The sequence below is a fragment of the Epinephelus lanceolatus genome, chromosome 15 (assembly GCF_041903045.1).
Source record: "Epinephelus lanceolatus isolate andai-2023 chromosome 15, ASM4190304v1, whole genome shotgun sequence".
NCBI classification, from domain to species: Eukaryota; Metazoa; Chordata; class Actinopteri; order Perciformes; family Serranidae; genus Epinephelus; species Epinephelus lanceolatus.
Genome location: NC_135748.1, coordinates 27,670,816 through 27,684,556, shown reverse-complemented (window position 1 = coordinate 27,684,556; position 13,741 = coordinate 27,670,816). Strand labels below are relative to the sequence as shown.

At 42.0% G+C, this 13,741-nt stretch overlaps 1 protein-coding gene across 3 annotated transcripts in view; it reads right to left on the bottom strand.

Annotated features, from left to right (window-relative positions):
- aqr (aquarius intron-binding spliceosomal factor) overlaps positions 1-13,741 on the bottom strand; it is a 75,535-nt gene that overhangs the window by 19,444 nt on the left and 42,350 nt on the right. For all 3 annotated transcript variants that reach the window (XM_033642898.2, XM_033642902.2, XM_033642903.2), the window contains exons 28-32: positions 12,943-13,080; positions 12,769-12,840; positions 10,457-10,644; positions 10,173-10,344; positions 4,798-4,968 (exon numbers count right to left, since the gene is read on the bottom strand). In XM_033642898.2, coding sequence (XP_033498789.1) covers positions 4,798-4,968; positions 10,173-10,344; positions 10,457-10,644; positions 12,769-12,840; positions 12,943-13,080 — 741 coding nt within the window. The remainder of the gene's footprint in view (positions 1-4,797; positions 4,969-10,172; positions 10,345-10,456; positions 10,645-12,768; positions 12,841-12,942; positions 13,081-13,741) is intronic.

Here is a 13,741-nt window from a genome sequence, read left to right as displayed (position 1 = left end):
CATGCGCAGAATGGTGAGTCCGACTCCAATCCAAGTGGATATATGCAGCAATAATTACTTATAATTATTCAATCGAATTATCTAGGTGTGTTAGTCGAGCTACGGATAGTCCAATTTCAGTTGGACTAAGCTGTTTACATGCATTTAAAAGTCCGGTTTCAGTCGGACTAAACCAAAAATTCGATTTTCTCAGCTGCGAGTGTTTAGACACAGAGAGCCGGATTGGCGAGTTGATCCGAGGTGCCCAATTTTCCGTCGCGTAGGGTAGTCATATTGGCAGAACCCTTTTAGTTTAAAAAGACCAAAGAGGCCTTCCGCAACGGGAGGGACTGTTGATGAGGCCACACGTGCCCACGACCCACTGGCGGTGGACTAACAGGAAACAGCTGATAGCAGGAATGAGCAGCTAGTAGCAAGAGGGAAACGCAAACCTGACAGACACTGTAAAGATGAGCAACTGAGGAGACAAAGAATTGCGCGCCCTCCTTGTCCTCGCAAACGAAGAGGCCATTAACCATCAGATGACGGGAACAGTGAGGAATGGGCCGACTTACGAGAGAATCACCAAAGGACTGACCAGCCGCGGCTTCCCTCCCACGTCACTGTTTACGTCACACGCTGAGCTACATGTTTTGTTACTTGCTCACGCCCCCCATTGCCCCGAAAAAGGTGCATTCTGTATAAACAAAACTAGGTAGACGGCATTTTGCCGCACTCCCCGATTTTGTTTTTATACTGCCAATGCTGAAAAAGACTGATTGGGCTTTCCTGCAAATTTGCACAATTCCTATCTAAAAGGTGCTTGTGTCACATCAGCGAGGTGCTCCAATGTTGCCAAAGCCACTGTCATGACACACTGCTGTAGCAATTTGTAGTGACCTTACCACTTATTTATCACATTTCTGCAAACCATAATTGTGGAAAAATCTTGATAATCATTATTATTTAACATGACATCAATGATTCATTCATATAGTGCTCATGTTGAAATTGACTTCACAAAGTGCTTCACAGAAAAGAGACTATCACTAACAGGTAGACGAATGTAAATAAAAAATACAGATGAAATTTACAATTAAAAAATAATTTTAAATTCACTTAATAAATGCGCCTTTTATTGAGATTTCACAGAGCACTGTGGAACCTGCAAATATAATAACACAATCAGGGAAATAGGCAACCTAAAACGATGTTATCCCTCTCTCAACTTATATTTAATCTTGTCCTTATCGTATCACCTGCAGCTATCTCAGCTAAAACTGTGTGTATGACTGGTCTGAAGCATGCATGAGGTGCGCACATTCACACTACACATTCATTCTTTATAGTTTATGAGGAGTCAAAGGCATGTTTTTTGTGCATACACATGGTTTATGCATCTGGCCCCTGGTGTTTGGGCTGTGTTCACTCTCCCCTGCTGTATTGGCATGTACCAATTTCGTTGGCCCATTGAGGAAATCCATCTTGCTTACCACTCACACTACACATTCAACAACAAAAAACAACATATTTCAACATCACAACATAACTGGAGGCATGCTGACCCTCTGCCATTATGGCACAATGACGCGCCAACTGACTGGTGATGTGCCAGTTACACTCCAATCTTGCAACTTTCTCTGGCGTGCCTCAATAGTCTGTGACATTACAAAGTGTGTGAAAGCCCTGAAGAACAGAGAGCAGAGAAAGGTGAGGAAGTGTGGGTAGGGAAAAGGAACGGAGAGAGAGGAAAGCGTAACCTGAGGCTAGCGGGTAAGAGCATTTAACAGTACAAACAGAAAACGGATGGGAAACTGCCAACGGGCTGCTGACTTAACACAGTGTAAAGGAAGGAAAGAGAGAAGAGAGACAAGAGGAGTGGGGAGGAATACCGTGGGCTGGAGACAATTTAACAGTATTCTTCAGGGATGAACACAGCATGGAGTCTACACCCACTCTCAAAGTATGCACATTTAAATCCTTTTGCTCAAACACACACACAGTTTACAGAGGTATGCAGCCGGCTGGTATGTAAACTGATGGGGACAGAGCGTCCTGCTCTATTTGGGTCTTATGACCTGCAGCAGTCCAAATGGTCTCATGATTTGATGGAGCAGGACAATGAAGTCCAGGGTGAAAAAAAAACAAAAAAACAAAACAACAACAAAAAAAAAAAACTCTTTTGCTTTGCCTATAACTAGAAAATGTGAGTTAAGAACTTCCATCAGTTGCTCACTTATTTTTCATCCTGCAACAACCACGCAGATCCATGTAACTCAAGGAGATGTTGTATGTGCAAGGATGGAGACAGTTGACAAAACTTGTAGTCAAAATATACAAACCTGCTTAAATTACACGGGGAGAAAAATAAGACTGTGGGAGGCAGAAACAGCAAATGCCTTGCGAGAACTGAGAGCTGTGAATTTCTCTCTCAGTGCAGCAGAGGATAGAGGGTTGGTGCTCTGACTGCAGCTGACATCTAAAGGTGTGAAGACACTGTGTTCATGTGCATGTTATGTGTCATGCATGTTTCTACTATACTAGTCCTACATATATATGAGGTGAAAACATGTCTGTTGGGACTGTGGATCCCTTCCTGGCAGGAGAGGAGAAATGTGTCAGCCTCAAGTGATATTAGGAGCGTGTAAAGTTCATGCGTGTGGAAGCGGATGTGTTTCAGTGTTAGAATGCTACATGAAATGTGTAAATGTCAGCATTTCATGAATATACTTTAAAGGGACCGTTCAACCCCAAATCAAAATTTCATATTTTTCCTTTTTTATGTAGTGCTATTCATCAGTCTGGAGTGTTTTAGTTTGAGCTGTCAAGTGTTGGGTTTATTGGCCAGAGAGATGTGTGCCTTCTCTCCAGTATAATGGAAGTAGACTGCACTGGGCTTGTGGTGTTCAAAGCATCAAAAATAATGAATATAAGATATTGAAAACCTCAACAGTATCCTTGTTGTGAGCAGTTTCATGTAGGAACTATTTTCTACATACCAAACTTCACCGGCCGAATGAAAAACGTTAGGTGATGCATGGTGTAGTGTTAGAGGAGGTGCAGGAAGTTTAAGTGACTACAGGCCCGTTTCCACTGAAGAAGTTCCTGGTACTATTTGGGAGGCAGGAACTTTACAGGAATGTCCTCTCTCTCGGCCCTCTCAACCGCCGTGTCTCCACTGAGAGAGCGGAGTAGGAAAGTTACCGGGCTCTGGATGTGACGTAATCGTTGCGCGACCATTTTGCCCGGGGCGACGCGGCAAAGAAACAAACAAAGAAGAACAACAACAAAGAAGAAGAAGCAGAAGTATGAAGCAGAAGTGAGAAGAAGAAAGCAGACATAAGAAAGACGATTATCAACATGGAAGGAGCTGAGGTGGTTGCTGGGTTTCTGGCGTGTCTCTTCGTTTACATGGCGGTGGAAGCTACGAACAAGAGGAGAAGATATTTTGTCGCTTTCTGTTGACGTCACATCCCGCCTTGAGTATATCCAATCAGTGCCAACATAAACCCCAAGCCCCACCCAGGAGTTTTTCGGGGCCGTTCTGAGTACCTACTCCGAGGCAGGGTCTTGTTTAGCCCCTGTAAAAGTTCCGTAACTCTGTCCTTCGGGGGTGGTTCCTGCGGTGGAGACACACAACAACAGCCCTGGCCCCGTAAAATTACCCCGAAGTTCCTGTGGTGGAAACGGGCCTTACTACTAATAGTAACACTTTCCACGTGTTGATAATCCTAAAATATCATGCTTGGGTGAGGAAAAAAAGTGAACAGGACAGTAGTGTCTTGCTGCCATCTTGACAAAGCACTCCAAGATGCTTTCACTTCGGCTGTCTGTCCATAGCCGTAGTAAGCCATTTTAGTTTGAATCCATGCTTCAACTAGGTGTTAATTATAATATTCTGATGCGCGTTTTGCAAATCAATGTATTTCTGTAAACAGTGACGTCGATTATTGATGAATCGCCCCAGCACTACAGCACAAGATCTAAACATTAATGGCGTCCTTGGCTGAGCTGTAACACTGTCTAACTAAGTGGTGCTAGATGGGCTAGTAGTAGATGCACTTTTCCTTCGGCGCTGTGATACAGTTGGTGGGTTTATTTTGGTAGAAAGAAAATAGTTCCTTCACGGAACAAGGTCTGTGGGTTATCTTGAGTAACTGGGTCATGATTTCTAGAAAGAGACATCGCTGTTGATCTTTTTCTTTTTAAGTATTTTTGGCACCAAAAGCTGAGTGTTATCTAGTTCCATTATATCCGACAGGCAAGACATCTCTAGGACTGATATCCCCAACACTCGACAACTCACACCAAAACAATCTTGATTCATGATAAACAGTGCTACAGTTAAGAGGAAATATGTTTTTGATTTTGAGGTGAAGTATCCCCTCAAGTAGCTTGATAATTTGGACTTAATCATTGTTTTATTTCATTATTTTTGAGTCGTTGAACAAAGTACTTTCTGGGTGTATCAAGACCACTTCCTTGTAAGAGAACAGTTAATGAAAGTACTATATGGAGATTAAACTGAACAGAACTACATACTGCTGTGCTTAATGTATGTTAATACTACTTTAAAAAGCTATGTGCTGATATGACAGTGTGATATTACATTACCAACTATTTTGATTTAGATTTAAGCCCCTTATTGAATATTGTTGCATTAGCATATTTCATCTCACAGTCATACTTCTATTGCATAAGAAAAAGGACATTTTTCTCCTTAAACTTGCTTTACAATAATTTAAATTGCGATACAATCATTGGATGTGAGTGTAGGAACTGTTTACTGTGCTCAACTGCTGCATGTTATGTCCTTACCTTGTTAGGCTGACTAAAGAAGGGGTTGCCAGCGCAGCGCTGGTTGATGACGTCTCTGATCAGGTGTTTCTGTCCATTGTAGGTGGTGAGGATGCTGATGCGGTCAGCAGGGTAGCCTAGCAGACGCATGTACATGTACAAAGCCACGCTATACTCCGCCTCTGCCAAGTTCTTCACAGAAAGAGAGAAAAAAAGGGGAGATAAGATTATAATTATTATATTTTAACTATGCAGTATTATACACAAGTAATGAGAGAGGAAAAGCACCTCTGAAAGCAACTGTCTCTCAATGCAGTCATTTTGTAGTGAATCAAAGCACTGAGCTGAATTACCCACATACACCTGTCTCTCTTCTTATCAGCACACCCAGCGCTGTCTGCTGTGTTTGACACCTTGCTGATCTCATTCCCTTGTACTTTAACATTATGCTCTGGCCCTTTCTCGCTTGTCAAGTGTTTAACTTTCAGCCAGATAAAAGCCCACTCATTCATGCATGAGTAGCCATCTGATTTGGGTTGGAATTAATTGCCTCAGACAGAGCTCGACACCACCACTTGCCAAGCTGGGACAAAATGTCCCATTCTAGGATCCCCTGCACTGAAAGAAGAAAGGGCGAATAGCATATTTCTACTGTAGCTTTGATATTCAATAAGTATAGAGTAGCTGACTCTTTTAGAAGTGTGGCAAAAGGCTGCATCATCCTAAGTTTCATTACTTAGTGTGATGGCAGACTGTTATAACATACTAACATTATCAAATCAGTAATATTTTAACTAGGAAATGCAGAATTTTCATTTTTCTTTCCAGATTCTATACAAAGGAGGAGGCCTTGGTGCTTATGTATAAAACAACAACATTGTCTTAAACATCACGACAAATGTCCAGGCCCAAGGACAACAACACAACATCCTGTCCTCCAAATGTAACTAAATGTAAAGGCCAGCACTGCATGCATCATTCGACCATTTCACAATCAACAAATTCCTCAGGATGTGCATGTGCATCCTGGCTCCAAGGCTACACTCTGCCCTTCAAAATGTGAACAAAAAAAGAAAAGAAAAAAAGGCAACAGTATGCATTATTCATCCACTTTCAATTAAGCCTGGACCGCAGCCTCACATCTTTGATAATAATTTATGCAGCTTCATCAACAGTTCCTGATCCAGCAGCACTGGAGTCAACACATCATAAACAGTGACAGCCTTTGTTCTTCTCCCCGTTACCTGTCTCCAAATGGCACGCACCGTGTTTTCACGGATAGAAATGGTGCATCCAAGTTGGGCAGTACATGTTAGGAATGAAATGGACAGTATTCAACATTATCTACAAAATGTTGAAAACCACAATGAAATATTTCAGCAATGTCAGATGATTAATCTGCCCACGAGACAGATATTTTGGGAGTCACATGTGGTCCTTGGTGGCCTTGTCATACTCATTCTGTTCGTACCGTTACGATTAGTTCCTTGTGAAACATGATAAGGGAGCACTTCATTTGATATTTGGGACCAAGTGTGTTTCTACAAGTACCTAATCTAAGTTGTGTGTCTCAAAAGATACTTTTGAGATAGCTTTACAGTTTTGCTGTAGAGAAAAAAGATCACGAGAACCATAAAGACATGCAAGAGTCTCCCAGACACGCAAGAGGAGTAATGTATAAGCAGACATGTGGTTGGCATTTCCAGCTTTGCCTGCCTCATGTGCATATTTAACATAAATGTGATCTAATGCCCCAACACCCCAGAGAACTTGTTAACCATAACAAGGTCAGACCCAACGCACTGGAGTTTGAGCCAATGGCCCTAGGCTACATGAGGACTGGGAGGATGGAGGGATGAAACAGAAACAAGACAAACAGGGAGAGACTGAGGATACAAAAAAATAAAAGGAAATAAGAGTAGTAAATCTAGACTACCCGTGAGTAAATCCCATAAAGCTTTTTACTCTTATGTCATTTAAAGTGTAGCTTGCGAAGCAGAAAAGCTTTGAGTAACAAGCCCAGTGGCTGAGAAAAGCCCTTTTCTAACAACAGAAGATGTGGATTTAGATAAGCATCCTACCCTTTATGAGCCATTTGACAACTTGGAAAGTACTATCAACGGGCTGAGACTCAATATGGAAAGTGCTTTAACAAATGAGGCAAGAAAGCAGGAACAGACCTTTGGACTGTGAAGTGTTTGAGTGTACGCACGAGTGTTAGTGTGTATGACGGATGTGCAGTTCCTGCCTAAGTGCAAAGCAGGGCTGTGGTAGTGTTTGTTCAGCTGTGACAGTCATTCAGCATGCACTGGATACAATTGCTTCTCTAGTGTCCAATTTATCCCTTCTGGTTCCTAGGGAAGTGCATGCATGTGTGTGAAAGTGTGTGCGCATATGTAGTTGTGTATGTGTGTGTGAACAGCATAGTGAGTGATACAGGCAATTCCCCTGAGGAGCCTGAAAATGGCAAAAGGCAAAAGGAGTCGAGGTTCATGTGACCCGGTGCCTCGAGAAGTGCACATGGTCTGGATTTAAGAACAATAAGGAGCTTCACGGACATGAGCATGCAAGATGTTAAACACTGCCGTAACATTCATTAAGCAAAGTGATATGTTTATTGGCCATGCAGCTTATAAACAAATCAGTATCTTAAATGATGTATTACTAATTAGTGTCTGAGATCAAGTACTCCTTGATTTTTGACGACTACAAGCTCTGTTGAGTCCTGGAAATTGTTGTGGTTATTGTAAAATATCTCTCTTATCTTTCATAACTGTTCTGGTTTCGGCTTCCTCCCTTTATTAAAGAGGAACCACTGAATAATCTAGTATAGTCACTGCTTACATTTCAGTACTTAAAATGTTACCATCACACTTGATAGTTTTGCTGTTACATTTGACAGTAACATTTGGGCTCCTGTGCTGGTGTGGTGCCAGAGGAAGCATTCTTTTTTTTTTTTTTTTAACACACCCCTCTCAACCCTGCTTTCCGCCCACACACAGTCTTGAGTGTCTCAGCAATGTCATGATGAAACACAATCTGGCTCCTGGTGTGAAGGACAAACCCACTGGTCTGTGCTGGGCAGCCTAAGCAGGGTTATGAATATATCATACGGGCCGGTAGCTAAATCATTAAAATTTTAAAATGAATGAACTACTGTACAACAAGCGATTCAGAGGAAATGGAGGTTAGGAGAAATACTGTTCTCTGCTCTGGTGGAACTAAGTGTGCATGAGTGTGTATCCGTGTAAAGGAGTGTCTAAATTGTATTACAAAACTGCCACACATTGTGTAACACAAACAACTTCTGCAACAATGTAATATGTACCTGTGCTACAGACACACTGGGCATTATACACTGGGTTTTCACAGTCCTCCAAATTAAGGTAACAGGTCTTTGAGGGTTCCTGCTGTAGGCAGCAGTGTATATACAACTGAAAACATGTCTATCCTTCGTACTTATTCCAGTTTTGTTTTGGTTAGTTTTCACAATTACATTAACTGTTTTTATTTTCTAGAAATAACTATTCTAGTTATAGTCATAGTTTGACTTTTGCCATAGATTTCCAAAGTAGAAGAAAGGGGTTTGAATGAGTCATATAACTGGTAGATATACTGAGTACAGGTAACAGTTGTGCTTTATTGATATATGTGTATAGGGCTGTCAAAATATCCGCAATCCCATGCTACTGACATGCCAACTGCAGGGGATGGAAAGCAACTGCCAGTACCTTTATGTTCATGCTTTTTTTTTTTTTTTCATGAGAGCACCATGTATTTACACAATGCTACAAATGCCAGCACCATGATGACACCATGAATGTCTATTCTGTGTTAGACTCACAAGTCAGTCTTTAGACACTTTGCTTAACTAAAGACTGATGACTTTCTCCCTGATTTTGTGTTTAGATGGGTGGATACAATTTCAGAGTTCAAAAAAACTCCCTACGTTGCAGAACCAATAGTAAATCTGCAGGGCGGTTCTTCGGTGGCTCGCTGAACTCTTGTGCTTGTAACATAGTCTCACTAGAAACACGTGTAGCGGTACAAAATGGCTCAGCCGCGCTTGCAGAAAACTCCGTCAAAGTTAGTGGATGTTTGTCGCGTTTGCGTCTGGAAAAAATATTTTCTTCACGGATGAGCACACGTTTGATAAAATGGAGTTTAATCTCTTGGCATCCATTTTCAAGCTCTCTGTGTGTTTGTTTCCTTGCGGACAAGAAAAGGGGGAGCGCACATTTCCGAGAAGGAGTGTCCTTTTTCGGCCGTTTTCACCGGTGTGTTAAACACACTTTAGAAAGGAGTGTCCCCAGACTATCAGAGGGTGGAGATCTCTGATTGTCTGGTGGCGAGACTAATTCTGTGTTGATCACTGCACATTTACTGTCTTTTTCTGGTTGCTGAGAGTTGAAAAATATTCAACTTGGAGTAAAACACCCATCGCTGTCACTTGTTAATGGTCTGGCCCCATCCTACATCACAGACCTTCTAACCCTCTATTCTGGCTGTCCCACGCTCCAGACTTAAGCTCGAGGGTGATTGTGCCTTTGCTGTGTCTGCTCCCAAACTGTGGAAGAGCATGTCCCTCCCAATCAGATCTGCCCCCTCCACTGACTCATTTAAGTCCAGGCTAAAATCCTACTTTATTTCATTAGTGTGAGTCCCCCTGATGTGGTCTTCCCTGACGTGTGCCTGTGTGTGTTGTGTCTCTAAATGTGTGAGCTATGTACCTGACAGTTATGTCGCCTTTTATGTATGCGTTTTTTAGCATTTTATTCCACTTTGGTCAACGTGAGTACTTTTTAAATGTGCTTTAAAAAGACATTTGAGTTGAGTTGAGTTGTTACCCAGAAATTCAAGCAAAGTAGTGAAGGGGCAGGACAGATACCACAAAGACCAACCCTTACGTTGCTGAACAACAACAACAGAGGAAAATTAATACTGAACCCACGTAGACCTGCAGGTCCTCTTTTCTAAGTGATTCAGCCTTCCCTTCATCCAGAGCAAGGGCCAGAGCCTGTAGATACTCTACCTTGAGCCAACATTTTTACTTCCACTGATACTCCGTATCATAAAAAACAGACACAACAAAAGCGCCTCAGCTGAAAAACACTGCGCACCTTATTGCCTTTCAGTTTTCTGCATTTAACAGTGACCAAGTATTTAATTTTTTAACTGTGCCATCTTTGTCATTTGAAAAGCAACAATATACCTTGATAATAAAGCTTATGTACAAATCATTAAAATCCGGATAAGCAATTTGCAAAAACAACAAGAAAAGGTTGTAATACCACATATAGCACAGCTGAGCCACCCTAAGTCACCACATGAGAAATTCTTTCACCACAACAGCTCTATTTGTCTGTGTGTGTGTGGTAGTGTGCACTTCTACTGACCTGGTAAAAGTATGGGTTGGGCTCAGACTCTCCCACCCCATTGAAGTCCTCCACATTTATTAGCTGGAAGTCAAAGGTCAAGCCCGGGTTGGGAACCTGGAACTCAGGCAGTTGCTGGACATGAGGCAGGTTCCCCAGGTGTTTGTAGCGCCAGTTATAGAGGTTACACAGGCTGTGGGACAGAAAGACAAACACACATTAGGTCACATGGTTATGTCCTATCTGCGAGGATACAGTACCAGTCAAATACGAGTCTTGCTTCGTGTTCAGTCATGGTGACCTACCTTGCACGAGCACGGCCCTGTGCATCCAGATCTATGGTGGGTACTCCAAGGCGCACAAATCGGGTGAAGAGAGACTGCTCCATGTTGGAGTACTTCTGGAAGGCCATGTTCTTGATAACAGGGGGCAACTGATGGTGGTCCCCAATCATGATCCAACGTTTTAGCCTGCTGTAGCCATCCTCTGGGTTCTGTAAGACAAAAATAAGTGGTAAGAGCACCTGTTACAGAGGACACCTAAACCGTCTGTCCTAGACTCAGTAATCTTTTTCCTCTTTTTTTTTTTTTTTTTTTACAACTTAATTAAATTTTCTTTTTGTCTAATCACTTGATGAGATTATATACTGTATGCAAAATCAGATCTTCAGCAGATAATAACATTTAACTCCAAGTGGGCAGTAAAGCATGAAGGGCCTGTACAGTTGTCTACGTCATGCCGCCAGGTTTTGCTCATTAGATGTGGTTTATTTGGAGGTTGACCTCGGACAAATCTGATATACCAACCATTGCGAATCAAGACTTGATTTAATCACTTAAATGACTGATAAGGGTCGAATGGCTGAATAAGGAAAGCGAAGGGGAGGCGGAGGAGAAATAAACAGTTTCGCTGTGACGTATACCCGGCAGAAGGCTCGGACTGTGACTCACTAGAGAAGAGAGATAAAGACAGGATCTCTGGCGAGGTCGTTGAATGAGCTGATGTGCTTAATGATCTCATCTGTAAACAGACATTAGCACTATCTTGGACAATTAGGCACAACTACCAAAGACAAGCACCATTACTGTGTTTGGAGCCCATCAGTCAGACCTTAATAGAGGAAGTCAGGTGGCAGAAAGTGGAGTCCTGAGTAAAGGATTAAACTAGGTTTGTTAGTTTATGACAGTGCTGAGGTCTAGCAGCAAGTTTTCTGACGAGGCATGGCTATAGTTTTTCCAATAGTTGAGATTAACAGCTCAAATGTTCAGTCTTGAGACCTTTACACACTGGGGACGTGCCAAATAAATAACACAAAAATGCAAAATACTTGGCTGCTGATATTTTGCAGCAAAACTATTCATTCCTGCAGCCATGCAAATTTGCAAAAATTCCACAATCCTATTGACCCAGAGCAACGTTTAGTAGTCTATTTTTTTCTCCTCTCTTTTTCCCTTTTTTCCCTTCTTCGCAGGTATAGAAAAATACACATGGTTTGGCTTAAAAAACAACGTTGTTACTAACGTAATGTAACCTCATTCGTATGCTCCACATCCTGGCACATTATGTTGTTATTGAAATAACTCAATTGACTTTTTGTTTCACATAGGAAAAGAACAGCAGTCTCCTGGGTGAAAGTCTGGAGTTTGTTTGACCCATTCACCTCCCCTCCGACCTGCCCAATGCGCACTTTCTTGCTCTCTGTACCGTAACAGTTGCTCAGAGCACCAAAAAAATGCCATTGAGTCTGCTGCATGTCATACCCTCGCTAAAGGGTGTCTCTATGTGTCCGTATCTGACGTCCAGAGCCACTGACCAAGCATCTGTATTTGACAAGTTGGGTGAGAGACTGGGTTGTTGAATATCCCAAAATATTGTCCATTAACCACAGAGGTTTATTGTCTTCACATGATGGGTTTCGAGGCTGTACATCCACCTCCCCCAAAAACCAAAATAAACATCTTCAAAAAATAAACGGCCTTGTCATGTAGCATTTAGACAAAGTTGCTGAGGGAGAACGGGGTGTAAGGGATGCTCTTATACGATTGCAGTTGACCGTGCAGAGAGTAACTGCGTGAGGAATATCTTACATAGTGCATCAGACAGAAAACAGCTTGTAGCGGGGACAACAATGAAAGCAATGATAGGGGAGATACGGAGATGAAGAGTGATTACATAGACAAAAAAAAACATGGAGACAGATGCAGAGAGAAGGACAAAGAGGTAAATTATTACCCCTTCAGTCCAGGAAGCTACTGTATGTCTGACTCAGATCTCTCTTAGGCTTCTTTTTTGGTAGCGTTTGGAAGTCTGTCTGAGGTAAGTTGTTGTAAAGCCCAAGATACTGTGAGCCATTTTGAGTTTTATTCTAGCAAAAAACTGAAAAGTAAATGAGTTCCCGCAGCTTAACAGTTACACAATGTCTAGGGATTTTATTGTGAAAGCTAAAAACAGAAGGAGTGAATCTGGTATGTGCTGCTTTGCCAAGGTGGAAAGAAGTTCTAAGGTTGCCCTCTTGGTTTGGACTTAGCCTACATGTGATTGACTGAAGCCTTCATTCACAGTGCAAAAACTCAACTTGAAAAAAGACAAGTTTGAGATTTAGTCAGGACAGGGTTACCTGTAGCAGGAGGGGGATGAAGGTCTCAATCTCCAGAATCTGGGCAGCTTCCTCCATCAGGATGTTGTCATACTATCAAAGAGAATCAGCAATTTAAACCAAGCACTTAACGTAACTACATTAAATACAAGCTTAACCAGGCTGCTGTCTTTATTTCAACTGAGAAGAGTGTACCTTAAATCCCAGCTCCACCAGGTCATGACGTTTGAGCGCAGCATGTGTACAGGTCATGGCAATGATTTTGGCTTCTTTCACGAGCAGATACTTGGAGCGGTCCAGTCCACTCCTCAGCAGCTCAAAGGCCCTGAACTCCTGCAGGGTAGACAAGAGAGAAAGTGAGGGTTAGGAGAAATATTTAGGAACACAACTAGCGAAGAGAAATCAAGAAAAACAGCAACCTCCCACAGGCAATTTAAAACTACTTGTATATAGACCTCTGGGAAGACTTAAACAATCTCAGACTTATTAACATACTGTAGATATGCATTCATCTATTTATGAATGAAGTTAAGTTTTGCTTTCATGTTTCATACAGACTGTGGATGGGTGGGTGTGGGTAGGGGGAACTTAAATCATGGTATCCTGACAAAATGATGGATGATTACTGTCACAGATGATGGATAAGGTGATTATCTAAGGTGAAATAATCACACCTCTAAAAGAAAAAAGGCAAAGTTCAATTCTCAGATCCAACACCGATACATCTTTGTGTCTACCCACATTTATAAACTGTAGGGTGGCGTATCCCCGCCATCTTAATAGCTCCAACTGCCCCTTCTTTTGATTCATAGTCATGTTCAGTCGTAAAATATGTTGCAGTGATTGCCAATCTGTCCGTCTTTTAATTAAACATACAATTAACATAATCCCTCTGCCTTCTATTTTCATTAGGAAACAGTCTCCTCTTTTCCCATGATGCAGTGTAACAGAGGTCAGCGAGCCACAGGGCTGCTCTGCAGACAGTATACTGGGT